Source organism: Onthophagus taurus, chromosome 6 (genome assembly GCF_036711975.1).
Source record: "Onthophagus taurus isolate NC chromosome 6, IU_Otau_3.0, whole genome shotgun sequence".
Lineage (NCBI taxonomy): Eukaryota > Metazoa > Arthropoda > Insecta > Coleoptera > Scarabaeidae > Onthophagus > Onthophagus taurus.
Genome location: NC_091971.1, coordinates 32,386,277 through 32,408,235, shown reverse-complemented (window position 1 = coordinate 32,408,235; position 21,959 = coordinate 32,386,277). Strand labels below are relative to the sequence as shown.

Below are 21,959 nucleotides of genomic sequence, written 5' to 3'. Positions count from 1 at the left end.
ACAAATGTCTATTATTATTCAATATTAACTTACGCAAGTGGAATTATTTTTTCTTTGGCATTATTTGCAACGCCGTATCTTTCGGGATTAAGAGAACTTCCATATAAACTTTGGTATCCATTCGATTCAACCGTAACACCAGTGTATGAAATTTTCTACGGTTTACATGGATTTATTAATTTATATTTGGTTTTAAATACAATTTGCGGTTACGATTTTTTATATTTTGGGATGTGTTTAAATTTAATCGTTCAGTATCAAATAGGAGGTGAAATTTTAAAGAATGTAGGAAAAAATTATGGTTTAATCGAATTAACATTGAAAGGAAATGATGGAAAGAAAATCAAAATTGAAAGAAGTGAAGATGCAAAATTATTGTCAATATGTATAAGTCAACATAAAGAACTTATTTGGTAAGAATTTTTTATTATTTCGTAGTATCCTTCATTTTATTAGAGTTAATTTTTGAGTCCCTTTCCACTCGCTTTTTCTTCCTTTCACTGTTTCCAGTCGACATCTTTTTCTTCATAAACCATTGATTCATCAACTATTTTTATTTTCTAAATCTTGGGCTCAATTTAACCCGAAAAAAAACTATCGTGATACGCAGGTGATGAAGAATAGATGGATCGAGTAGCTCAGGAATCATCATTGCCGGTCCCAAACCCGGATAAAGGAGGAGGGCAATAGGTTTTAGAGCCCATAGCCCAGGGCTCTAAAACCTATTGCCTCAAAATCTAATTGTTCCGAAACCTACAAGCAAGCCTCGAATTTGACGGTTTTATTGACTACGACTCAGGTGAACGATAATGGATCATGAAATTGGAACATGAACGTGACGATACTGAATAAACCAGGGGCGGAAATAGGCCTTCTGTTTAGACCAGATGTCTGGGTGAAGTTATCAAGAACACAACAGTGGACAACAAAATAAAATGAAACATACTGAATTTACAACCCATAAGTAAAAAACTGTGCAAATTAAGACTATGTACAAGGTTTTGCAATGTAACAATTAACATTCGTTCTGATATACAAAATGTTAATTGTGATACTTTAAATTGTTTTGTTGATAAGGTTAGCGAATTCTCAAAAGATCAAATTTCTTCGAATTGAAATTAATTTAGGGAAAATGAGATTGGGTATCACGGGTATTTACAGACCACCATCATTTAATCCATACAATTTTATTAATAATTTAGATTCCTACATTAAGGCTTATTGTTCTAGAGAGCAGGAATTTATAATGGGAGACATTAATATCGATATTCATAAGTATAAGCGTTCACATGTAATTCCCACGCTTTATCTTGACGTGATAGCTTCTGCGGGTTTTGAATCCCATATCAATGATTATACTCGAGTGGTCAACAACAGTAAAAGTTACAGTAAAAGACCACATTTTAGTAAAAACTTCTCTACCACACAAGAATTTGTTGTCGATTGTATCTCATTCAAAAATTACCGACCATAGTCCTGTTTTCTTGCAGATAAACTTTCCCAATGTTAAAAACAACACTATCCACAATAAGAACAAATGCTACCAAATGATAATTGATTATAATAAATTCATTAACAACATTGCTGCACAAAATTTCGCGAGTGTCCCTTCTGACATTGATGATGCCTTACAATTTATCAGTGACGTAATCAAAGATCAGCGGGATAAGGTAACTGTCAAGAGGGAAATTACATCTAAGAATAGGAAGCGTACTCCTTGGATAACGAACGGTGTGATAAGGTCTATTAACACAAGAGATATTCTTTATAAGCAATCAAAATTGGATCCCGGTAATGTCCAATTAAACAATACATACAAACAATATTGTGTGACAATTAAAAAGTTAATCACCACTCTAAAGCAAAGCTACTACAAACTAAAGATCTACACACAAAAAGATAACGCAAAAGCTTTGTGGAGGATTGGACGAGAATTGACAGGCAGGGAGAAGCCTCTAGGGAGTATATCCTCTGTAAAGACCGCCACCAATGAACAGTTAACTAAAGAACTAGATATCGCGAATGAATTTAATCTATATTTTAAAGATGTAGCGCAAAAATTATTAAATCAGAAAAGTGGTAAAAGAATAACGTCAACTCATTATTCTTCGCCCCAACTGATCAACATGAAATCATAAGTATTGTAAATAAGATGAAAAATAAAAATTCCACTGGTTGTGACAATATCTCTATAAAACTAATTAAGAAAATTATTCACTTAATTGCACCAGCTTTATCTATTTTATTCAATAGATGTTTCGAACAGGGGTATTTTCCTAAAGCATTGAAAACGGCGGTTGTTGTTCCGGTTTTTAAGGGTGGAGATTCACAGTCTACGTCAAACTACAGACCTATTTCCTTGGTAAACAATTTTAAATAAAATCTTAGAAAAACTTTTAAAAGTGCGCCTGACTTGTTTTATTAATGAAAATAAGATTCTGTCAAAGAATCAGTTTGGTTTTATTGAAGGTAGATCTACGAATGATGCTATTGCTGAACTTACATCAAAAATTAAGTCTAGCTTTGATAGGTCCAAACCTTGTTTGGCTGTTTTTTGGATCTGGCTAAAGCCTTCGATACTGTCGACCATAGTTTATTGTTACAGAAGCTGGATATCTATGGGGTTAGAGGTATTCCCTGGAAGTTATTGAAATCCTACTTGCAGGATAGAATGCAATGTGTTAAGATTGGGCAGGATTACAGTACAATGGTTTCAGTGAATGTAGTTGTGCCGCAAGGAACCGTATTGGGTCCGCTTCTGTTTATATTGTTCATAAATGACTTGCTTTCTTTATCCCTGAAAGGGCAGTCGATTTCGTATGCAGACGACACGGTTCTATTTGTAGAAGGTTCTTCCTGGACTGATGTTGAGGATAAGACGGTGGCAGATCTAAAAATGATAAATAGTTGGCTGGAGGATAGTAAACTTACATTGAATGAAGGAAAGACAAACTTTATTAAATTTACCATTAGAAAAAATACTAATAATAACTGTATGACCCTCCCGATACATAAAAGTGATTGTACTGATGGCATATGTGTTTGCAAAAATATAACACCTGTACTAAATACTACTTACCTGGGAGTTTTAATTGACAACCACTTGCGGTGGGATGCGCACGTGGGAAAAATCGTTGATAAGATTCGCCGTAGTGTTTACATCTTCAAAAGACTGCGAGATGTATGTGATTTGAAAACACTTAAAACATTTTACTATGGAATTATTCAACCTATCTTACAGTATGGTAAAACAGTTGTATGTCACGACAATCGTGATTAAGGCAGTTAACACTCAAAGGGATTTAACATTCCCAGCCCATTGTTATTGTACGCGAACTGCATCTCACGGGCTTGCCATTGCAATTCGAACAAATAAATCAATAGCACAAAAACACTTTACTTTTTATTTGGCTAGGGTATACAATGAGTTTATTGAATTTCTAACATCAAAGAATTTGAATCAGCAAAACATTAATTTGAAACGGACAGCGAAAATCTGGGCTAGATCGTTCACTGAACCACAAATTGAGGACATTTTTCATATTATGGTTTAACAAATACTACTATTAAATAGTTGAGATTAGTGGTTATAATATATATATTTTTTTTGTTTCTAATTAGTTTTCTTGTTTTTTTTTGTTTTCTTTTTTCTTGTTCTGTTAGTAAACCAACTCTATTAGGTACAGAGAGTTTTGTGTAAAGTTTTTTTTTTTAAGTAAGTTTTATAAATGGATCGATGAAGATTAACTACTGAACGCCACACACAAACTGGCTCTGCAGTTTTGGTGGCTACTCCGGCTTGCGCCAGTTGCTATGTCTCTGTCCATGTACACGGTTTTTTTTATGGCATATTGCCGGGGTTAATTTTTTCTTTCTTTCGCACTTTATTTACGCCTATCTTTGATTTTTCTATTGTGTCTCTGTATTTTTGTTTTCTTAACGTAAATAAAGGTATATTATTATTAAAAAAAAAAAAAAAACAATGTATATAACCCAGCAGAAGATCATGGCGGTGTACGATATGATCCCTAGAAATGATATTAAAAATAGGTCGAATAATAATTGGACACTATAGGAAAACGCAGCTTACATAGTGATACTAATGAAAACGACGAATTTGTGATTAGATTTGCTATAGGATGGAATATGACAGGCTTCCCACATCGGAATTTACATAAAGCGTCATGGATCTCACCAGACGCTATCACCAAGAATCCAATAGACCGGTGTTAATAGAAAAATATTAATTTGCCTCAAGTATCGTAGGCATGAAAACAAGAAGAGAAGCCTACTGCGGATCGAACAGTTTGTGATTGCATGGCCCCAGACCTGACACTTTCAGTATTTGAGTGTGTAGTTCTCCTTCCAGATCCAATGATTTAGATCGGATGTGATTTTTTAAACCATGAATGTGAAATATGATTTGAAGGGAACTTCGCCTTTTGATAGGTGTTGGAGAGTTTGCGGGGATTTAGTGTTTGTGAGTTGTGGTTTGGGTTTTGCAGGAGCCATTTCGATGTCGTTGGTGAGGATAGAACACTTGTTGGAAGTAAGAAGTGCTGCATGGGTGGTTTCAAAAACCGAACGTAAAGAGTTTTTATAGGAAATGTTTCGTGTTTTGGGGATCATTATTTATGATGACGGCTACTATGTCCTCGAGCGTTGAATCTTGCCACGTTCTGAGTTCTCGGGAAGCAATTAAAGCCTATCATTCGTTTATGAATTTCCTTTGTTTTCTTTGCTTTCTTTTCTTTCTACAACGTCAAAATCAAGTTTGAAAAAATTTTCAACTAATTCTATGAGATGTGATAAAACTACAATATTTCCATCAAAGTTTGGTATTGATTAACCAGTGGTTATAATTGAAATTCTCACAAGGCGCTTCGGTATCAAAACTTAAATTCAAATTCATTATGTTGCAAAAGATGATTCTTATTCAACTTTTCTTGTTCTTATTTTCTTTGTTTAGGTAGTTTATGTCAGTCTGTTGTTTGTTTGGCTGGTTATTTCTTAATTGGCCAATTTGAGGTTCCTATCAGAGACCTGCAACGAATGGTTCACGTTGGGATTCGTATTCGTTGCATTCGTCAATAGTTACTGTGAATCATGTTGTGTGGTGTTCTTTCTTAAGTTACTGTATTGTCGACTCCGAGAACGCAACGAATGGCTCACATGTCTAATATTAATCGATTCACTGTTACTATGTCCTTTCATTCAACAGAACTGTAAATCATGTAGTGCCGTGGTAATTCAAAAACAGTTCCGTATAACGTATTGCAGTGTTTTTCAACCTTTTTCGTGACACGACCCCCCTAGTAACAAAAAATATTTCGCGACCCCCCGACCCTTTTTTCATGTATGTTAAAAATATTTATTCCATACAAAAATTTTAGGCGTTTGCGTTATATTTGTTAGGGTCGAAACTCCCAGCGCCATCTGATGGCGCTGATATTCGCCCGCGCGAAAGGTTCACAAGTTTCGAGACGTTTCGTTACGCTTTGCAATGAATCTCGAGAAACGCTGGCCTATAACCCTATAAATCAGGTCGACCGCGGCCACGGCAGTTGAGTGCAAGTAGTATTTATTTGAGTTGTCTGCTATAATTGAAAATGGATAAATTCCTAAAAAGACCATCAACGTCTAGTGGGAGTAGTGGAATAAAGAAAAAACGTCTTTATGACGATAATTATTTGAAATTTGGGTTTACTGTCATTGAGAATAAACCGCTGTGCGTAATTTGCTTTGAAATTTTGTCAAGAGAAAGCATGAAACCATCGAAGTTGGTACGCCACCTAAACACAAAACATCCTAATGAAAGAAATAAACCCGTGGAATTTTTTGAGTGGAAACGAAAGCTCTTGAACATCAAAAAACTGCTATAGGACAAATGTCCAACCTAAATGAGAAAGCGTTGCTCGCTAGTTATCGAGTAGCTTTTCGTGTGGCTAAAGCAGGAAAACCTCACAGTATTGCCGAAAATTTGATTTTACCAGCGGCTTTAGATATAGCAGAGATTATGTTTGGTAAACAAGAGGTCGAAAAGCTCAAAAGTATACCTCTCTCTGACAATACCATTCAACACAGGATAAGCAATATGGCGACTGACGTTCGTGATCAAGTCATAGAAAAAATAAAGAAAAGTACTTTTGTGTCCTTACAATTTGATGAATCAACGGATATTGCGGGTTGTGTGCAGTTTGTAGCTTTTGTGCGTTTTGAATCCAATGAAATATTAATGGAAGAAATACTATTTTGCAAGGCACTTCCCAAAAATGCTACAGGTCAGTTCTTGCATGACATGTTCGTTGAAGCTACCCAAGATATGAATATCGCTTGGACACAAAAATGCATTGCTATTTGTAGTGACGGAGCAAAAGCCATGACTGGTGCGAAGAGTGGATTTATTGCTAGACTGAAAGAACAAATGCCACACGCTTGTTGGATGCACTGCTTTCTCCATCGCCAAGCTCTTGCAGCCAAAACCTTGCCACAAGAATACAGTCAAGTTCTAAATATTATTATTAACATTGTAAATTCTATCAAAGGAAAAGCGTTGCAGACTCGATTGTTTCGAATCATTTGTGAAGATATGGGGGCACTACACCGCAATTTGCTTTACCACACAGAGGTTAGGTGGTTATCAAAAGGCAAAATACTGACCAGAGTTATGGAACTTCGCGCTGAACTATTAGTATATTTACAACAAGCCAAGTCACATTACTCTGAATTCATTTCTGACCCGGAATTCCCTTTGAAATTGGCTTTTCTTTCCGACTTATCCCGTCTTCAAGGGCGGGATGAAAATATCATTACAGCAAAAGACAAACTCCATGGCTTTATAAAAAAAATTGAATTGTGGTCATCATCTATAAATCAAAACAACTTTGATTCATTTTCGTCGATGTGGGAGCTGATGGAGTTGGTCTCAAACTTCTTCTTCCTATATTGGATATTGTTCTTACTCCTATTACCCACATTTTTAACTTCTCCTTTGAACGATCCTCATTTCCTTCAATCTGGAAGGTTGCTCATGTTGTCCCTATACCTAAATCCAAGAGTCCTTCAAGTTTAAATGATTTTCGCCCTATCTCCATTTTATCTGTTTTATCTAAAGCTCTCGAGCGCCTTGTTTATCTACAAGTTCAAGAGTATTTACAAGAATTTAACTTGCACAACGACTTTCAATCGGGTTTTCGTAAGGGTCATAGCACGACAACAGCGCTTATTAAGATTACAGATGATGTTAGGTATGCTTGCGACAAACGTTGTGTTACCATCCTTGTATTACTTGATTTCAGCAAGGCGTTCGATTCGGTTGATCACGATCTTTTGTTGGCGTCACTAGCTGCCCTTGGATTTACCTCTTCATGTTTATCTTGGTTTCAATCTTACTTTTCCTGTCGTTCCTTGTCTGTGCGTGCTGATTCTGCGCTCTCGTCTGCTTGTGATATTAAATGTGGTGTACCCCAGGGTAGTGTGTTGGGTCCGTTGCTCTTTTCGATTTTTATTAATGCCGTCACCCACTGTATTTCTTGTAATTATCATGTGTATGCTGATGACCTCCAAATTTACACTACGACAACTATTGATGATTTTCCGGAAGCAATTGCACGTCTTAATCATGACCTTTCCAATATTTTGGATTGGTCCAAACGTTATGGCCTTAAATTAAATACTTCTAAAACTCAAGCAATTGCGTTTGGCAGTCGACCTTTACTGGCAAAGCTGAATAATTTTTCATCCATTCACTTAATGCTTGACGGAGACATTATTCAGCTGTCAGACACGGTTAGAAACCTTGGGGTGGTTATGGATTCTACAATGTCCTGGAAACCTCAAATTCAATCCGTCTGCAGAAAGGTCTATCATTGTTTCCACTCACTGAAAAGTCTCCGTTGCTTCCTTCCTCCCATGATCCGTCGTAATCTTTGTTTTTCCCTGATTTTCCCCCATATTGATTATGCTGACACGGCATATCCTGATCTTTCGGTAACACTACGAAACAAACTGCAAAGACTTCAAAACAACTGCATACGGTATATCTTTGATCTCGAGAGATCTCAACACATAACCCCATACCGTAATTATTTGCAGATATTAAGCTGTCAGAACCGTAGATCGTTTCGTATATTAACTATGTTATATACTGTTCTTCACAATCAAACCCCAAGGTATTGTATATTTCAACGCTTGTCGTCGCATGGTTTACCTACTAGACCTCAGTTAGATTCTGTGCTTATGTTCCCGACCCATAGTACCGAGATTTACCATAAATCGTCTGTGCAGGCAGTAACCCTTTGGAATAGTCTGCCTACTGAGATCCGTAATATTCCTCACCTTGTAACATTTAAAAACCACCTAAAACGTCATTTATTGGCTCTTCAAGTATCTTCCTGAAAACTTTTTCTTCTCCCTTTTCTTCTCTTCTTCTACTTTTCTTCTCTTCTCTTCTTCTTTTATTCCAGCAACTATCATTATGCACCGTTTTTGGTGACCATAAGTTTAGCATAGCAGCTTGCCGTTCATTTATTGTTTTTCTATATAACTTAGTATACTGCTGATTGATTGGGTTATTTGGAAGATATCGCTTACGCGATAAATCGACCCTTTTGCCCGTATTTATGTATTAAGTTAAATGTATACATTTTCTTTAATTTGTATTTTTTGTTTTTTATTATGGCAATAAATTTATTTATTATTATTATTATTAATTTAATCTTCGCAGGTATAGCTTTTCTCATGATAGTATCTTGTTTTTGTATCATTGGAGTAATATTTTCCAACAACGTATTGAAATGTTCTATATCAAGTCTCAGAAGCGATCTAAATTCATCAGGATCTTCTGATTGCAATTCATTGAAAAGGGTGTTTGTAGCACCAAGATCTGATCTCCTTAAAATCCATTGTCTTGTAAAAACACGTCTATCTTCTTCGCGCAATAATTTATTTAATTCCTCTATTAAGAGCGGTATAAGTAACTTAGTACATTTTTTAATATACATTTTACGGTCCATGTTCCGATACGCAACTACAGATTTTCGATTGTAGCTTCGATAACAAACTGAACTTATTCTTCATAAAAGTCGAAAACAGAAAAATACGTGTAAACACTTACTCGGCCACGCCACTCTCTCGGCCTAGTGACATTTTACTGTCTCGCCACTATACTCGTTACGTGTGATCTAAGCATATGTTTGGCGTGCTATGTTTGCCGTGCTGTTTTCACACCGGTCACTTGGATAAGGTACGTCGATGATGCATTTTGTGTGTGGGGCGGGAATTTGGCTTCACTGAACGATTTTTACGATTTTATAAATAATCTACATACTAATTTAAATTTTACTTTAGAAATTGAGAGAGAGTGTTCACTTAACTTCCTTGATCTTGAACTTACTAAAATTAATAACACTTTGTCTTACAATATTTATAGGAAACCTTCTATGGTTCTAACTAGATTTCTTTTTGATTCCTTTCATCCAATGTCTCATAAATTGGCGAATTTTCGTTATTTGATTAACCGTGCTGCCATCAGTTACCCTTTATCAGAAAAACATAAAATTGATGAATTTAAATACATCCATACTCTTGCATTGAATAACGGTTTTTCTTTAAATATTATCAATACTTTACATTTCAGATTACTTCAGAGTAAAGACCCATAAAGTTACAAACCCATTTCATATAATAAAATATCTTTGGCGTCCAGAAACATTTTTGATAAATATAAAATTAAATAAGCGTTTTCTAACAATTGTTCTATTATTAAACTTTTATCTCATTACCACCCTAAAAATGGGAATATACTTCGCAAAAATGGCCTTTACTCGGTTAGATGTTCTAACTGTAACGGAATTTATATTGGACAGACATGACGTCATTTAGGAACCAGAATTCTGGAACATAAAAGTCGAATTCAATCTAATTTATATAAATATATCGAGACGGGACATAGCATAAATTATGAAAACATTTCATTACTTCATGAATGTTCTAAAAGTTATAAACTTGATCTTCTAGAACTTTTTTAAATTAATAAACACAGTAAAAATAAAAATTTCTACATTTTAAACGATCAAATTAGCCACTCTTTATGTATTTGGATGCAGATGATTGTATACATAATTTCAGTAACATTTTGATCATTTTGAACTATTTTGTAAATTTTTGATAATTTTAGATACGTTTTGAATATTTTAGACAATTTTTATAAGTTTAGCCAAATTTAGATAACTTTGGATAAATTTAAATTGTGTTCAACTTAACATTACTTTACTTATGTTCGGTATTAAAGTAACAATGATTATATACAAAAACACTAATGTGTGCGTGAAGCAATGAATCATTTTAAATGATTCGCGAATACTTTTAACGATTCGCTGCTTTTCGTTAGACTTGAGAGAGACGCCTACTGCTTGATGTTGTAGAACAATACGTGTGTTACATTGTAGCGTGCTCTTGATGTGTTAATGTTAATTCACTATTCGTTTTTCTGTGAATGTTTCATTCGGGAGAATGAAACCATTCATGCAGGTCTCTGATTCCTACTGGCTCGGGGGTTATCGGTTCTTTTTCATACGAAATTTCATCACTGTGATTCTTTGGCTGATGCCTTTACTTATCTTTTAATCATCAGTTCCAATTCTGGGTAACAGCCTGGGACTTTTGCGAATCACTTTTGTATTGAAAATGTTAAGTATTAGAACTTAAACAGAACTGCTAATAATATGCGAACACTCTTATTTATACTCCTAACTTATCTATATTAAATTCTTAAAAACTAGATAAATGTGTACTGCTTTTTATATTTATCATGGTAGCACTACTACCATATACACTATCTACCAATAAGTATTTGGACACCCATGTAAATGCCGACATCTGGAGATGTTCGTCACGCTGGCTGTAGTCGCATACAAGCTGTCACGCAGTGCAGAATTACCTGATTTCAAGAAAGGTGAAATCGTCGAGTGTCACATAAATGGTCGATTTTGCCCCGAGTAATTCGGAAGCACCGCACCCTACCGATGGATCACATACACCAGGAGATTCAACAGGTATCCGGGAGTGTTGTTTCGATGAGTGGATTGAGACTCTTACCCCGAATTCATGTTAACCAGAATGCCCACTATTCTACGAAGTGGGCCTATGTTGCTTTCAGGACGACAACGCTAACTGTTATGTTGTGAGGTCCACCATCAATTGATGCGATGACATTGGGGCTCCTAGAATGGACTTGTCGCTCCTGAGCCCAGACCTAAACTCCATCGAAAACATCTGCTACGAATTGGATCGAGGACTTGTGAAATGCATGCTAACGAGGTTTGACACTATAATTGCCGCACGTGGAAGCTACACTAATAAGGAAATTATAGAAAACTGAGTTTAAAATGGTTCACCATATTTTATCATCCTTATTAGAATCCTCAAAATATCCATATTATATTTTTTTTAATTTCTAATTTATTAATTTTTCTAGGATGACTCAAAAACTGAACAAAATATTCTCCTTTGGACACTTTATTCAATTAACAACCAGCGTAACCGCTTTATGTGTCTCATTATTTTTAATTAACTTAAACGGATTCAAAGAAAATATCCAAATTTTACCATACTGTTTCGGACATCTTTCCCAATTATTTTTATTATGTTCAATTTCAAACGAACTAACTTATTGGGTAAATAAAAAAGTTATTTTCAATCAAGTTTTTTTATTCTTATTCCATATTTTAGGGTTCAAATTTTGCAAATTCCTTAAATTTAAGTAACTGGTATGAAAATGACCTAAGAAAAGTCAAAATTTACGTTATATTACTTAATCTAAAATCGCTACAACCCTACTCTATGAATGCGATGGGATTTATTAAACTGAATTATCCTACTTTTATTGCTGTAAGTAACTAAAATATACTAAAATAGTTTTTATTAGTAATTTCATTCTTGCAGGTTTTAAAATTTTCGTTTTCTTTGTATACAGTAATGAGTGTGATCTTAAAGTCCTCTTCGAGTCATTAACGAATCAAAAAGTGTATAAAATGAGAAAGAAATCCTCAAAACTTTTATCAACCCTGCAAAATCCAAATTGGTTATACCGGCAGCTGTTAAAACGCATTCGCGATGACATCTTTGGATCATCATAATCATCGTTCTACGAAAATCTCGATCGAAATCTGAACACCAATTGCAACTAAAAATTTTATCTGATAAAAGTGTACTTTGATGTGTTAGTTCTTGTCCAACGAAGCAATAACAGAATAATTGGGTGAGATGAGCAACCGAATACGTCATCATTTTTGAGAATTGGCTTCTATCTAATCTCTACAAAATCAATCAAAAAATAATAAACAAAATTCTAAAATATTTCAGGATTACCAAAACTAAAGCACTCGAACAAATCGACATTGTACTCGTCACGTATTGAATTAAAATAACGATGTTGAATGAATTTTCCAAATTTGTACATAATCTAAAAAGATTTGAGCAAGAATATAGTTTAAAAACAAGTTTTATTTCATTACTTCAATAATAATTCGTGTTGTTCCAAACATTTCAACACCAATTCCTTATCGGAAATATTTTCCCTTTCAAAAATCAATTTCTTCTGCCTTTCGGAAGATTCAGTAAAGATATTTTGAAACACGTCTTGTATTACACGAAATTGCATCGCGCAGATCATTACCAACGGTAAAAAAAGTAAATCGAAACTGCTCACTGTGAATAAAACGTACCAATCGAAAAAGTATTGCCATATATACAAACTTTCGTATACATATGTTTGATTCCAACTTATATACGGATATTCAGAATTCAATATTAACGAATGCTGCTTAATAAATGGTGTTCCTGTAATTTCTAAATTACAAAGAACGGCGAAAAAAAAGAAAGTTCCCGGTAAAATAGCACTCGTGAAAACTTTTCTTTTTATTTCGATTTGTGTGCGAGGATTTGCAACGTTAACTGCCCAAAAATTTTTCCAAATTTTATACAAAATATCGTTGATGATATCTTTTTTAAACATCAAACAATAAATTCTTACAAGAGATTCTAAAGTGGTTGTGACGGTTATCAATGTTGTCATAGAGCTTACGGCATTTTCAGCGTAATATAACACAGCGTAATAAGTGTGAAAACACTCAATAACGAATAGATTAAAAAAAACAAAGTAATTTGCGAAAAGAATTTTTAGGCTTGTTGAATCCGGCCATAAACATAACGTTTCCAAAAGAATTTTCGGAGCGAGTATTCCCACTTTAGCTCCATCTTGATTAATATGTTTGGTGAATTCTGAAACGAAATGGAAATGAGATTAACGAGATGTGTTGGATATAAAGATTAAAACTTACCAATAGATAATCTTTTAATATCTTTTTTTTCCTTGGTCATTTTTGATTGAAGTAGCAATAAGAAATAAATTCGCAAAGACAGGATAATTGAGTTATATTCGAGAGAAATAGATTCAATTATTAATGGATATCAAATTTTGACAGGTTAACATCGGTTATTTCTCAAGAGAGTGTGGAGAATTAAAAATCAATTTTACAGATGGTTAAAATGAATTATAAAAGAACATTTATTATGTACTAATTATTAAAAGTTTTCAGTTCAATAAAACGCTTATAAACATTATTTTGCAAAAACGGCGTGACAAGTCTATTTTGGTTTTCAAAACACACATTTTGAACCTATATTCACAATTCTTTTTATTACGGAATATAAAAGACTATTTTTTTGTTAATGACGGCATAATTTAAAAACAAATGACTATCGAAAAGTAAATATGGGCTCAGAAAGTGTGTTTTGAAAAATCAAAACAGACTTGTTTCGCCGTATTTACAAAATAATGTTTATAAGCGTTTTATTGAATTTATTCCATAATTTTGCCGCACACTGTATATTTCAAACTTTGGAGTTGCAATTTGAATTAAGGCATATCAACTCTTCACGTCTCATCCACACTCAATCAAACTCCTCTACCCTCGAGTTTTTAGTCATTATCAGTCATAATGTAATCTATGACTGGATTGACCATATGTTGGATATCAACATTTCATATGGAATGTGATACCCTCGGGTTGTGACATGACGACGCGTTTTCAATACCGACGAAAAAAACAGCTCAAATCAATAAATCAGCTACTACGGCAAAATAATCTTAAATTAAGGTATACTCAGCAATGTCCTTAACGTTCTGCCATTATTAACTGAAGTATACTACCGCACCATGCTCTAGTTTTCATTGACTCTAGTCAATACTTTCTTAAACCAATTCAGAAGATTTGAGTCTTCTCACTAGCTATGAATTGTCCAGGAGTTCAATAGCCTCAATATTCACATGGTGATCAAGTCTCTTTTCATGTCTTCTAGCAGAACTTTCACATTTCATCCACTGTTTCATCTTCCAGTTCTTGATGCAGATCTTGGTTTTTGGAATCGACATGTACGGACTTATTTTCATTTAACTTTATTTTCCATATCTTTGTCGATTTCTGTATTTGTTGAATATAGAATAATTTGTTTCTAATTGAAAATATGGCCAAGTCTACAACTGTGGCTATCGTATCATTTTATAATTGAGGAATATCACAGGTTACAGCAGTTGTTTTTGGAATAACTTTGACAATATTGATAATAAAGGGGTAGGTATATATGATGTAATATCTTGAGGTTGTTTTTAGGCTTTGGTATTATAACTCCTTCTGCTATTTTCCAGATACATTTTTACAGCCAGTACAGTTTATGTATTTTATGCTCAGTTCATATTTTTCATCAGGACATATTGTAATCTGAATGAGGCGTTAATTAAATTTGTCAGTTTTATTATAGCTTTCCTCGAAATGTTTCGTAGTATTTCCTGTTATCAGATCAAATCATGTTGTCTTTTTTGAGTTAATGTTTTCTTTAATATCTGTAGTTACCTCTCTTAGAGAAGTAGTTTGCTTATTCTCTTCGTCGTTTTGAATGAAATTTTCCATCATTACATCCTTTTCCTCATCTTCATTAACCGGATAAGTTTTTCCAAACTGATTTGCAAATAGGTCGGCTTTTTGTTGACTGTTTCTTGTTCATTTTCTATTTTCAGTTCTTAGCAGATGGATCTATATAATAGGTTTTTTAAATCTCTTTGTTGCTTTCCAAAGGAAGTGTTCTGTGCTATTGTTGCCGGGAGGTTCATTTACGTATGTGTTGACAGAATCGCTTTTTAATTGGCTTATTTCTCTTTTTAGTTGCTAACTAAGATTATTTAACTTAGTTTTGTCTAGGGGTGATCTAGTTTACTGTAATCTTGTTCTTAGTTTCTATTTTTCTGACATTATTATTACTATCTAATTTCTTTTGAATAGTTTTTTACTGCAACTCTTCTTAGCAATGTCGGAGTACTTTCCCAAGCTACTTGTATGTTTTTGACAAACAGTTCCACTTCATCAGGTTCATGATTACTGAGAGATTCATTTTTTCTTCAAAGCACGAGACGAAACGTATGTTATTTGACAAACGTAAGGTCAGCGGCTTTCTGTATAACGATTAAGAGTTAGAATAATTGTTAGATAAAGTGGTCTGAGTCCATAACCCACCTTCCTTTTATTTGTAATTAATCTGCGAAGATGTTTTTGACGGTGTAAAAATCTATCAAGTTTGGTATTTTATTGTAGTCTCTCGGCTAATATGTTGGCTTTCCAGTAGACAATACTCATTTATACCCTTTTATAGCTTCGTAGAGTTCTCTGCCTTTTATCGTGGTCAACCTTGTAAAGCTATGTTCTTAGCATTAAAGGCACCACCAATGATAAATTTATAACCTTGTTTCTTCAGAAATTCGAGATATCGGTCTCTTTTCAATGGGTGCCTTTGTGGGCAGTAACTGCCGCTACTATAAACTGATAGTTTTTTCATCTTACATTAATCATAGCAGCTTACATTTTTGGTGTATTATTCCCTAGTTCTTCATAATGAGACATATTTTCTTTGGTTATAGCGGAGGAGGCACAGTCCTCTAGCAGAGTTATCTGGATGAGTGGTATGATAAACTTTGAAGTCTTTGAATTTAAGTAGGATTCTTTTGTGAAATGAGTTTCGCTTATAAGACTAAGAGTCTATTTTTTCTATGTCAAGGACTTTTAGACTTGCTTGCTTGCTACTGTGGTATTAGTTTTGTTATCTTAATTGGTTCTATCTTGATTTTAAATACCAGTATCTCTTTTATTTCGCAGACAACGTCTTCTTCGTTGTTAAACACCAGTATGTAAATATCTATGGCGGGATATTGCAATAGAGGGGGGAAGTACTTTTGGGAATGCTTACAAAAGTTTGAGTGGACTGCTGGAGATATGGATAGAGAAAGTGGAGTGGGATAGAATTAAATATGGGTTGCTAGAGGGTTATGAATGACATCTTCCATGGGCGAAGCCAGAGACGGCCAGGGAGCGGCCATGCCCCCCCCCCCCCCTAAATCTCTGAAATAATTACACTTTTTTTACAAAAAAATAAACTCTTAATTACAAATAGACTGCACCATGATTCATGCGTCACATTGGTTTGTCGAGAGGATTGACTAGGCCTTTATACCAACGGCGACATCTGTTGCCGAGAAGACTAACTAGACCTTCATAACTTTATTCTGGTTAGTCGACAGAAATCATAAACATGTAAACCACTAGGAACGTTTCTGCTGAAGTTATAACCTAGTCGTAGTGCTGTGTTAAAATGGACATAAGGAAATTTTTTAAGACTAAAGGTATTTATTTTATTATGTTTTATTTTAATCTTTCAATGCGTAATTACGTACTTACTAATTTTGTTTCTATAATTATTAATGGTATCTTAATTTAAAATTTAAATTATAATTAGATATTATTTTGCGCGAGAGGGTGTTTGATCGGTTTTTGTGATAATTGATATAATGTTGCTTTTGATTTTTTTGGTAATTTAATAATCCTAACTATTTGTTTTTATTTTTGTTTTTATTTTTATTATCTCATTTTCATTGATACTGCTCAGTTTTGATTTGATTTAACTTTTATTTTATTTTCTGCTGCTGTTCTCATCAGGTGCAAGTAAAATCAGTGGCATTGTTTTGCCTTTTCTGCCCTTGCACCCTTTGAGCTATAATTTAAGTTTAATATTATTGTATTTTTCCTTATTATTGTATTTTGTTTTTTTCTAATTTGGCTCAATAAATTATTATTATTATTATTATTATATTAAACAAGAGAGATATTAGAGATATTAGATTATAACAAGATGGTCTCAAAAATACCGAAGTATTTCCATCTTCATGCAAAACTTCTTAGGTCTCCTACATGGTCTAGAGAGACTCGCAGAGGAAGGAAACACTGCTACCAGAAAGACAGCCGTTCAGCTGCATTGTGCTGAAACGAAACCTGTATTTATTATCTCCACCTGCATTATATCTAAGTACTCTGCTTTACTGAAACCTGTTGCAAATGTTTTCCAGTCAAAGGGTTTAGATCTCCTTCAATGTACTAACCACATTAAGAAAATTATTGATGTAGTGAAAGTTCATCGCCAAACTACGGATGCTTCTGCCAATAGGATTGTGGAGGAAGTACAAATAGAACTTCATCCATCCAGAATAGTAAAGCACCAGCAGCATCGTTCAAACACTCCTGCAGATTCACCTGCTGAGTATTGGAAACGTACGATACTTATTCCATACCTGGACTCTTTAACGTCAGCGTTGGAGAACAGATTTTCTGTAGAAAACGTACCGGCCTTTTCTATATTATCCCCACATCCTTATCTTATACTAAATTTGAAGATTTTAAACAGAGAGCAAAATTGCTGAATTGTACGACCTGAAAGAGCTTCAGTCTGAAACTGAATTGTGGTATCATGCGTGGGCTGAAAAAACCTTGATAGACAGATCTTAAAAGATCTGGAAATGGTTGAAGTGATTAAAGAAGCGAATATATTCTTTCCCGGCATAAAAAATACTTTAATGATCTCAATAGCGCAGCCTTGTTCCACAAGTACAATAGAAAGATCATTTAGCACATTAAGACGTGTCAAAACATAGTTAAGATCAACGATGGGGGAAAACCGTTTAAATGGACTACGTTTAATGAGTGTGCATAAAAATCTTCTGTCGGAAAAAAAGAATGAAATCGAGTTAGAAGTCATAGAAACATTTTCTGAAAATTCTAGGCGATTAATGTTATAAATAAAGTATGTGTTGTTAAATTAACTCTTCAATTTTTGAAACCCCCTCACCCTCCCCCGGTCCGGCAAGTCTCCAAGATGTTAACTCTAATTCGCCCGCCCCCCTAGACCAAATTTTGACTACGCCCATGACACTCTCAGTGTGCACAGAATAGGGGAAAAAAGACTGATGACAGAAAGAATCATGACGAGGATCAAAGAAGAGGTAGTGTTACCGATAGCAAGGATGTAATAAAGAGAGAAGTGAAGATGGATGGAGATAAAGCGGAGATAATTACGGTATATAGCAAAGAGATGGGGAAGACCAAACCAAAGCTTGAAGCTATGACTCAGGATGTGAGAAGGATATCTGGTAATCCGGGAGAACTTTAATGCACGGAATGAAAAGGAAGGAAGTAATTGTGTGGAGGAAGGGAAGGAAAAGCGATATCTATTAGAGAAGATGGAACAGATATTCACGGAGACTGTGTCAAGTGTGGAGGTGAATGGAGAAATGAGTAAACGATTTTATACGAATAGAGAGTTGAGACAAGGGTGCCCAATAAGTGCTAGTTTGTTTGCTGTGGCAACAGATTCTAAAGAATTGAAACGGATGATGGGACATACTTTGATGGTTAGGATTTGGAGGTGAATGTTTAAAAAATCGAAAATTATAAAAATCTGCCGGGGCGGGAAATGAAAAAGTGAGAAATGGGAATGAAAGGTTAGCGGAGGAGGAGCTAAGGGAGGTTCCGTACATGGGTTTTATCTTTGAAACGGATAATGGGGTGAGGACTCATCTTAGGTAGATAATTTGAAAAGCAAGCAGATTATTTGGGCAGATATCAAGCTGGGGGAAAAGAATGTTTGATGGATTGATGAAGAGTGTGGTTGGAAGGAGCACAAGATGGTGGAGAAGTTAAGGAGAGATATTGAAGGTGGGTCTTGGGGTTGAGCAGAGACAGTCCGGGATATGTAGTACGAGAGGAGTTAAAGCTGAAGAAGATGAGGGTGGAGTGGAAAAGCGACTTTAAGATTTTGGGAGGATGTTGGAGGGAGATTAAGTCTGAGATGGCAAAGTATGGACTACAAAAAAGAGTGGAATGTTATATCACAGTAGGGTAGGACAATATTAAGAGTCAACACAGTAGAAGGCTGTGTCTTAATGACAGAAATTGCAGACTATTTGATGGAGGAGGGAAGAGAGAAATAAAAAGATATGGTTGCGGGATTTATGTGCGGGAATGAAGAGAATGTGTAGATTGTTTGGGGATGATTGAGAGACAAATCATCATATACTGAGGTGGGACGACTTGAGGGAGGGTGGCATGGAGTGGGGGAGACGGAATGGGGTGGAGGAGCTTTCCTGCTTTATTTAAACTGTTTATTTACAGAATATTGTTCTTTTGTCGGTGGTGCTATGGAGGAATCCATTCTTCTTTTTTCTTTTTGCTCTAATTCACGCTGTATCCATCGCTAATTCTTCATCTGTCTAATTTACAGTTTCTTAAATCATCTTATCATCCTTATTAGGATCCTTATAATATCCACATATTTCTAATGTCTTCAGTTCTAATTAATAATTTTTCTAGAATGACAAAAAAAAACTAAACAAAATATTCTCTTTTTAACACTTTATTCAACTTCAAATCAATTCACTTATTGGATAAATAAGAAAAATTATTCTGTATAAAGATATGAGAATTATTTATTCTCATAAATTATTTTAGAGACCAAATTCTTTAACCTTAAGTAACTGGTATAAACATGACTTAAGAAGAATCAAAATTAACGCTGTATTAATCAATCTGTAGTAATCAAATGTTACTAAAATAGGCTTTATAGTAACTTGAAATCTGTATACAGGATGAGTGTCATCATAAAGTAATCCTTAAAGTCCTCTTCGAGTCATTAACGAATCAAAAAGTGTATAAAATGAGAAAGATATTCTCAAAACTTTTATAAACCCCGCGAAATCCAAATTTGTTACACCGACAGCTGTTAAAACACACTGGCGATGACTTCTTTGTATCATCATAATCATCGTTTTACGAAAATCTTGATCGAAACGTGAACACCAATTGCAACTAAAAATTTTATCAGATAAAAGTGTGCTTTGATATGTTAGTTCTTGTCCAACGAAACAGTAACAGAACAACTGGATGAGATGGGCAACCGAATACATTATCATTTTTGAGAATTGGTTTCTATCTAATCTCTATAAAATAATGCAAAAAGAAAATAAATAATGTTATAAAATATTAGAGAATTACCAAAACTAAAGCACTCGAACAAATCGACATTGTACTCGTCATGTATTGAATTAAAATGACGATGTTGAACGAATTTTCCAAGTTTGTACATAATCTAAAAAAAAAAAATGAGCAAAAATATAGTTTAAAAACAAATTTTGTCTTATTACTTTAATAATAATTTGTGTTGTTCCAAACATTTCAATACCAATTCCTTATCGGAAATATTTTCTTTTTCAAAAATCAATTTTCTCTGTCTCACGGAAGATTCAGTGAAAATATTTTGAAACACATCTTGTATTACACAAAATTGCATCGCGCAGATCATTACCAAAGGGAAAAAAAGTAAATCGAAACTACACACTGACAATAAAATATACCAATCGAAAAGGTATTGCCATGTATATAAAATTTCATATACGTAAGTTTGATTCCAACTGATATAAGGATATTCTGAATTTAATAGCACAAAAAGAAAATTCCCGCTAAAAACGTACTCGTGAAAACTTTTTCTTTGATATTGAGTTGGGTACGCGGATTTGTTATATTAACAGCCCAAAAATTTTTCCAAATTTTATACAAAATATCGTTGATGATGTCTTTTTTAAACATCAAACAATAAATTCTTACAAGAGATTCTAAAGTGGTTGTGACGGTTATCAATGTTGTCATAGAGCTTACAGCATTTTCAGAGTAATTTAACATAGCGTAATAAGTATGAAAACACTCAATAACGAATAGATTAAAAAAAACAAAATAATTTGCGAAACGAATTTTTAGGCTCGTTGAATCCGGCCATAAACACAAGGTTTCCAAAAGAATTTTTGGGGCGAATATTCCTGCTTTAGCTCCATCCTGATTAATATGTTTGGTGAATTCTAAAACGAAATTGAAATTAATGGGTTGTGTTGAGTATAAAGATTAAAACTTACCAACAGCTAATCTTTTAATATCCTTTTTTTCTTTAGTCATTTTTGATTGAAGTATGAATAAGGATTAATTCACAAAGACAAGATAATTGAGTTATATAAAAGAGAAATGGATTCAATTATTAATGGATATCAAATTTTGACATGTTAACATCGGTTATTTCCCTAGAGAGTCAGGAGAATAAAATATCAATTTTGCAGATGGCTAAAATGAATTATAAAGAACAATTCTTGTTAGTTACAAAAAGTTTTTTATTTTGTTAAAATATTAAATGATTTATTGTTTTTATTAGAGAGAAATAAATCTTTATTTCAGCTATCGACCTAATTGTCTTTCCGCTGGCTATAATTACAACAAAAAATTTTAACGCGTGTGAAGTTGGCCATAGATTTCAGCCATAGATTTTAAACTGAAAAAAATGTGTGATCGGGGTATTCAATCGATCTAATTTCAACGGCATCGTATTCCTGGTGGCCTCTTGCTTCAGATTCGAATAGAAAATTTTCCTAACCATTTCTTATTTTCCGGGAAAATCGATTTTCTTCAAACTTTCGCAAAATTCGGCTCGTTCGGGGTTTTTAATGCATCTAATTTCAACGGCATCGTATTCCTGGTGCACTTTTA

General features: G+C 34.2%; 2 protein-coding genes across 2 annotated transcripts; both read right to left on the bottom strand.

The window, feature by feature from the left end:
- Positions 1-11,988: 11,988 nt before the first annotated feature.
- Positions 11,989-13,380, bottom strand: LOC111419948 (odorant receptor 85c-like). The gene is made up of 4 exons (XM_071196866.1): positions 13,341-13,380; positions 12,516-13,281; positions 12,370-12,463; positions 11,989-12,315 (listed from the first exon to the last, which is right to left on the bottom strand). Exons 1-4 carry the CDS (start codon positions 13,378-13,380, stop codon positions 11,989-11,991), a joined length of 1,227 nt encoding a protein of 408 aa, XP_071052967.1.
- A 6,539-nt stretch (positions 13,381-19,919) lies between these two features.
- Positions 19,920-20,812, bottom strand: LOC111419947 (odorant receptor 22c-like). Its single transcript, XM_071197114.1, has 3 exons — positions 20,576-20,812; positions 20,427-20,520; positions 19,920-20,371 (listed from the first exon to the last, which is right to left on the bottom strand). Exons 1-3 carry the CDS (start codon positions 20,731-20,733, stop codon positions 20,045-20,047), a joined length of 579 nt encoding a protein of 192 aa, XP_071053215.1. The 5' UTR covers positions 20,734-20,812; the 3' UTR covers positions 19,920-20,044.
- Between the last annotated feature and the right edge of the window lie 1,147 nt (positions 20,813-21,959).

Excerpts from the sequence above, each read along its gene's own strand:
- LOC111419948 (XM_071196866.1), bottom strand. The coding sequence starts at position 13,380 with ATGACCAAGGAAAAAAAAGATATTAAAAGATTATCTATTG. Across the intron at positions 12,464-12,515 it reads CAACACGAATTATTATTGAA|ATTATGTACAAATTTGGAAA; the intron begins GTAATGAAATAA and ends AAATCTTTTTAG. Across the intron at positions 12,316-12,369 it reads GTTCGAGTGCTTTAGTTTTG|AGATTAGATAGAAGCCAATT; the intron begins GTAATCCTGAAA and ends TTGATTTTGTAG.
- LOC111419947 (XM_071197114.1), bottom strand. The coding sequence starts at position 20,733 with ATGATCTGCGCGATGCAATTTTGTGTAATACAAGATGTGTTTCAAAAT. Across the intron at positions 20,521-20,575 it reads CAACACAAATTATTATTAAA|ATTATGTACAAACTTGGAAA; the intron begins GTAATAAGACAA and ends TTTTTTTTTTAG. Across the intron at positions 20,372-20,426 it reads GTTCGAGTGCTTTAGTTTTG|AGATTAGATAGAAACCAATT; the intron begins GTAATTCTCTAA and ends ATTATTTTATAG.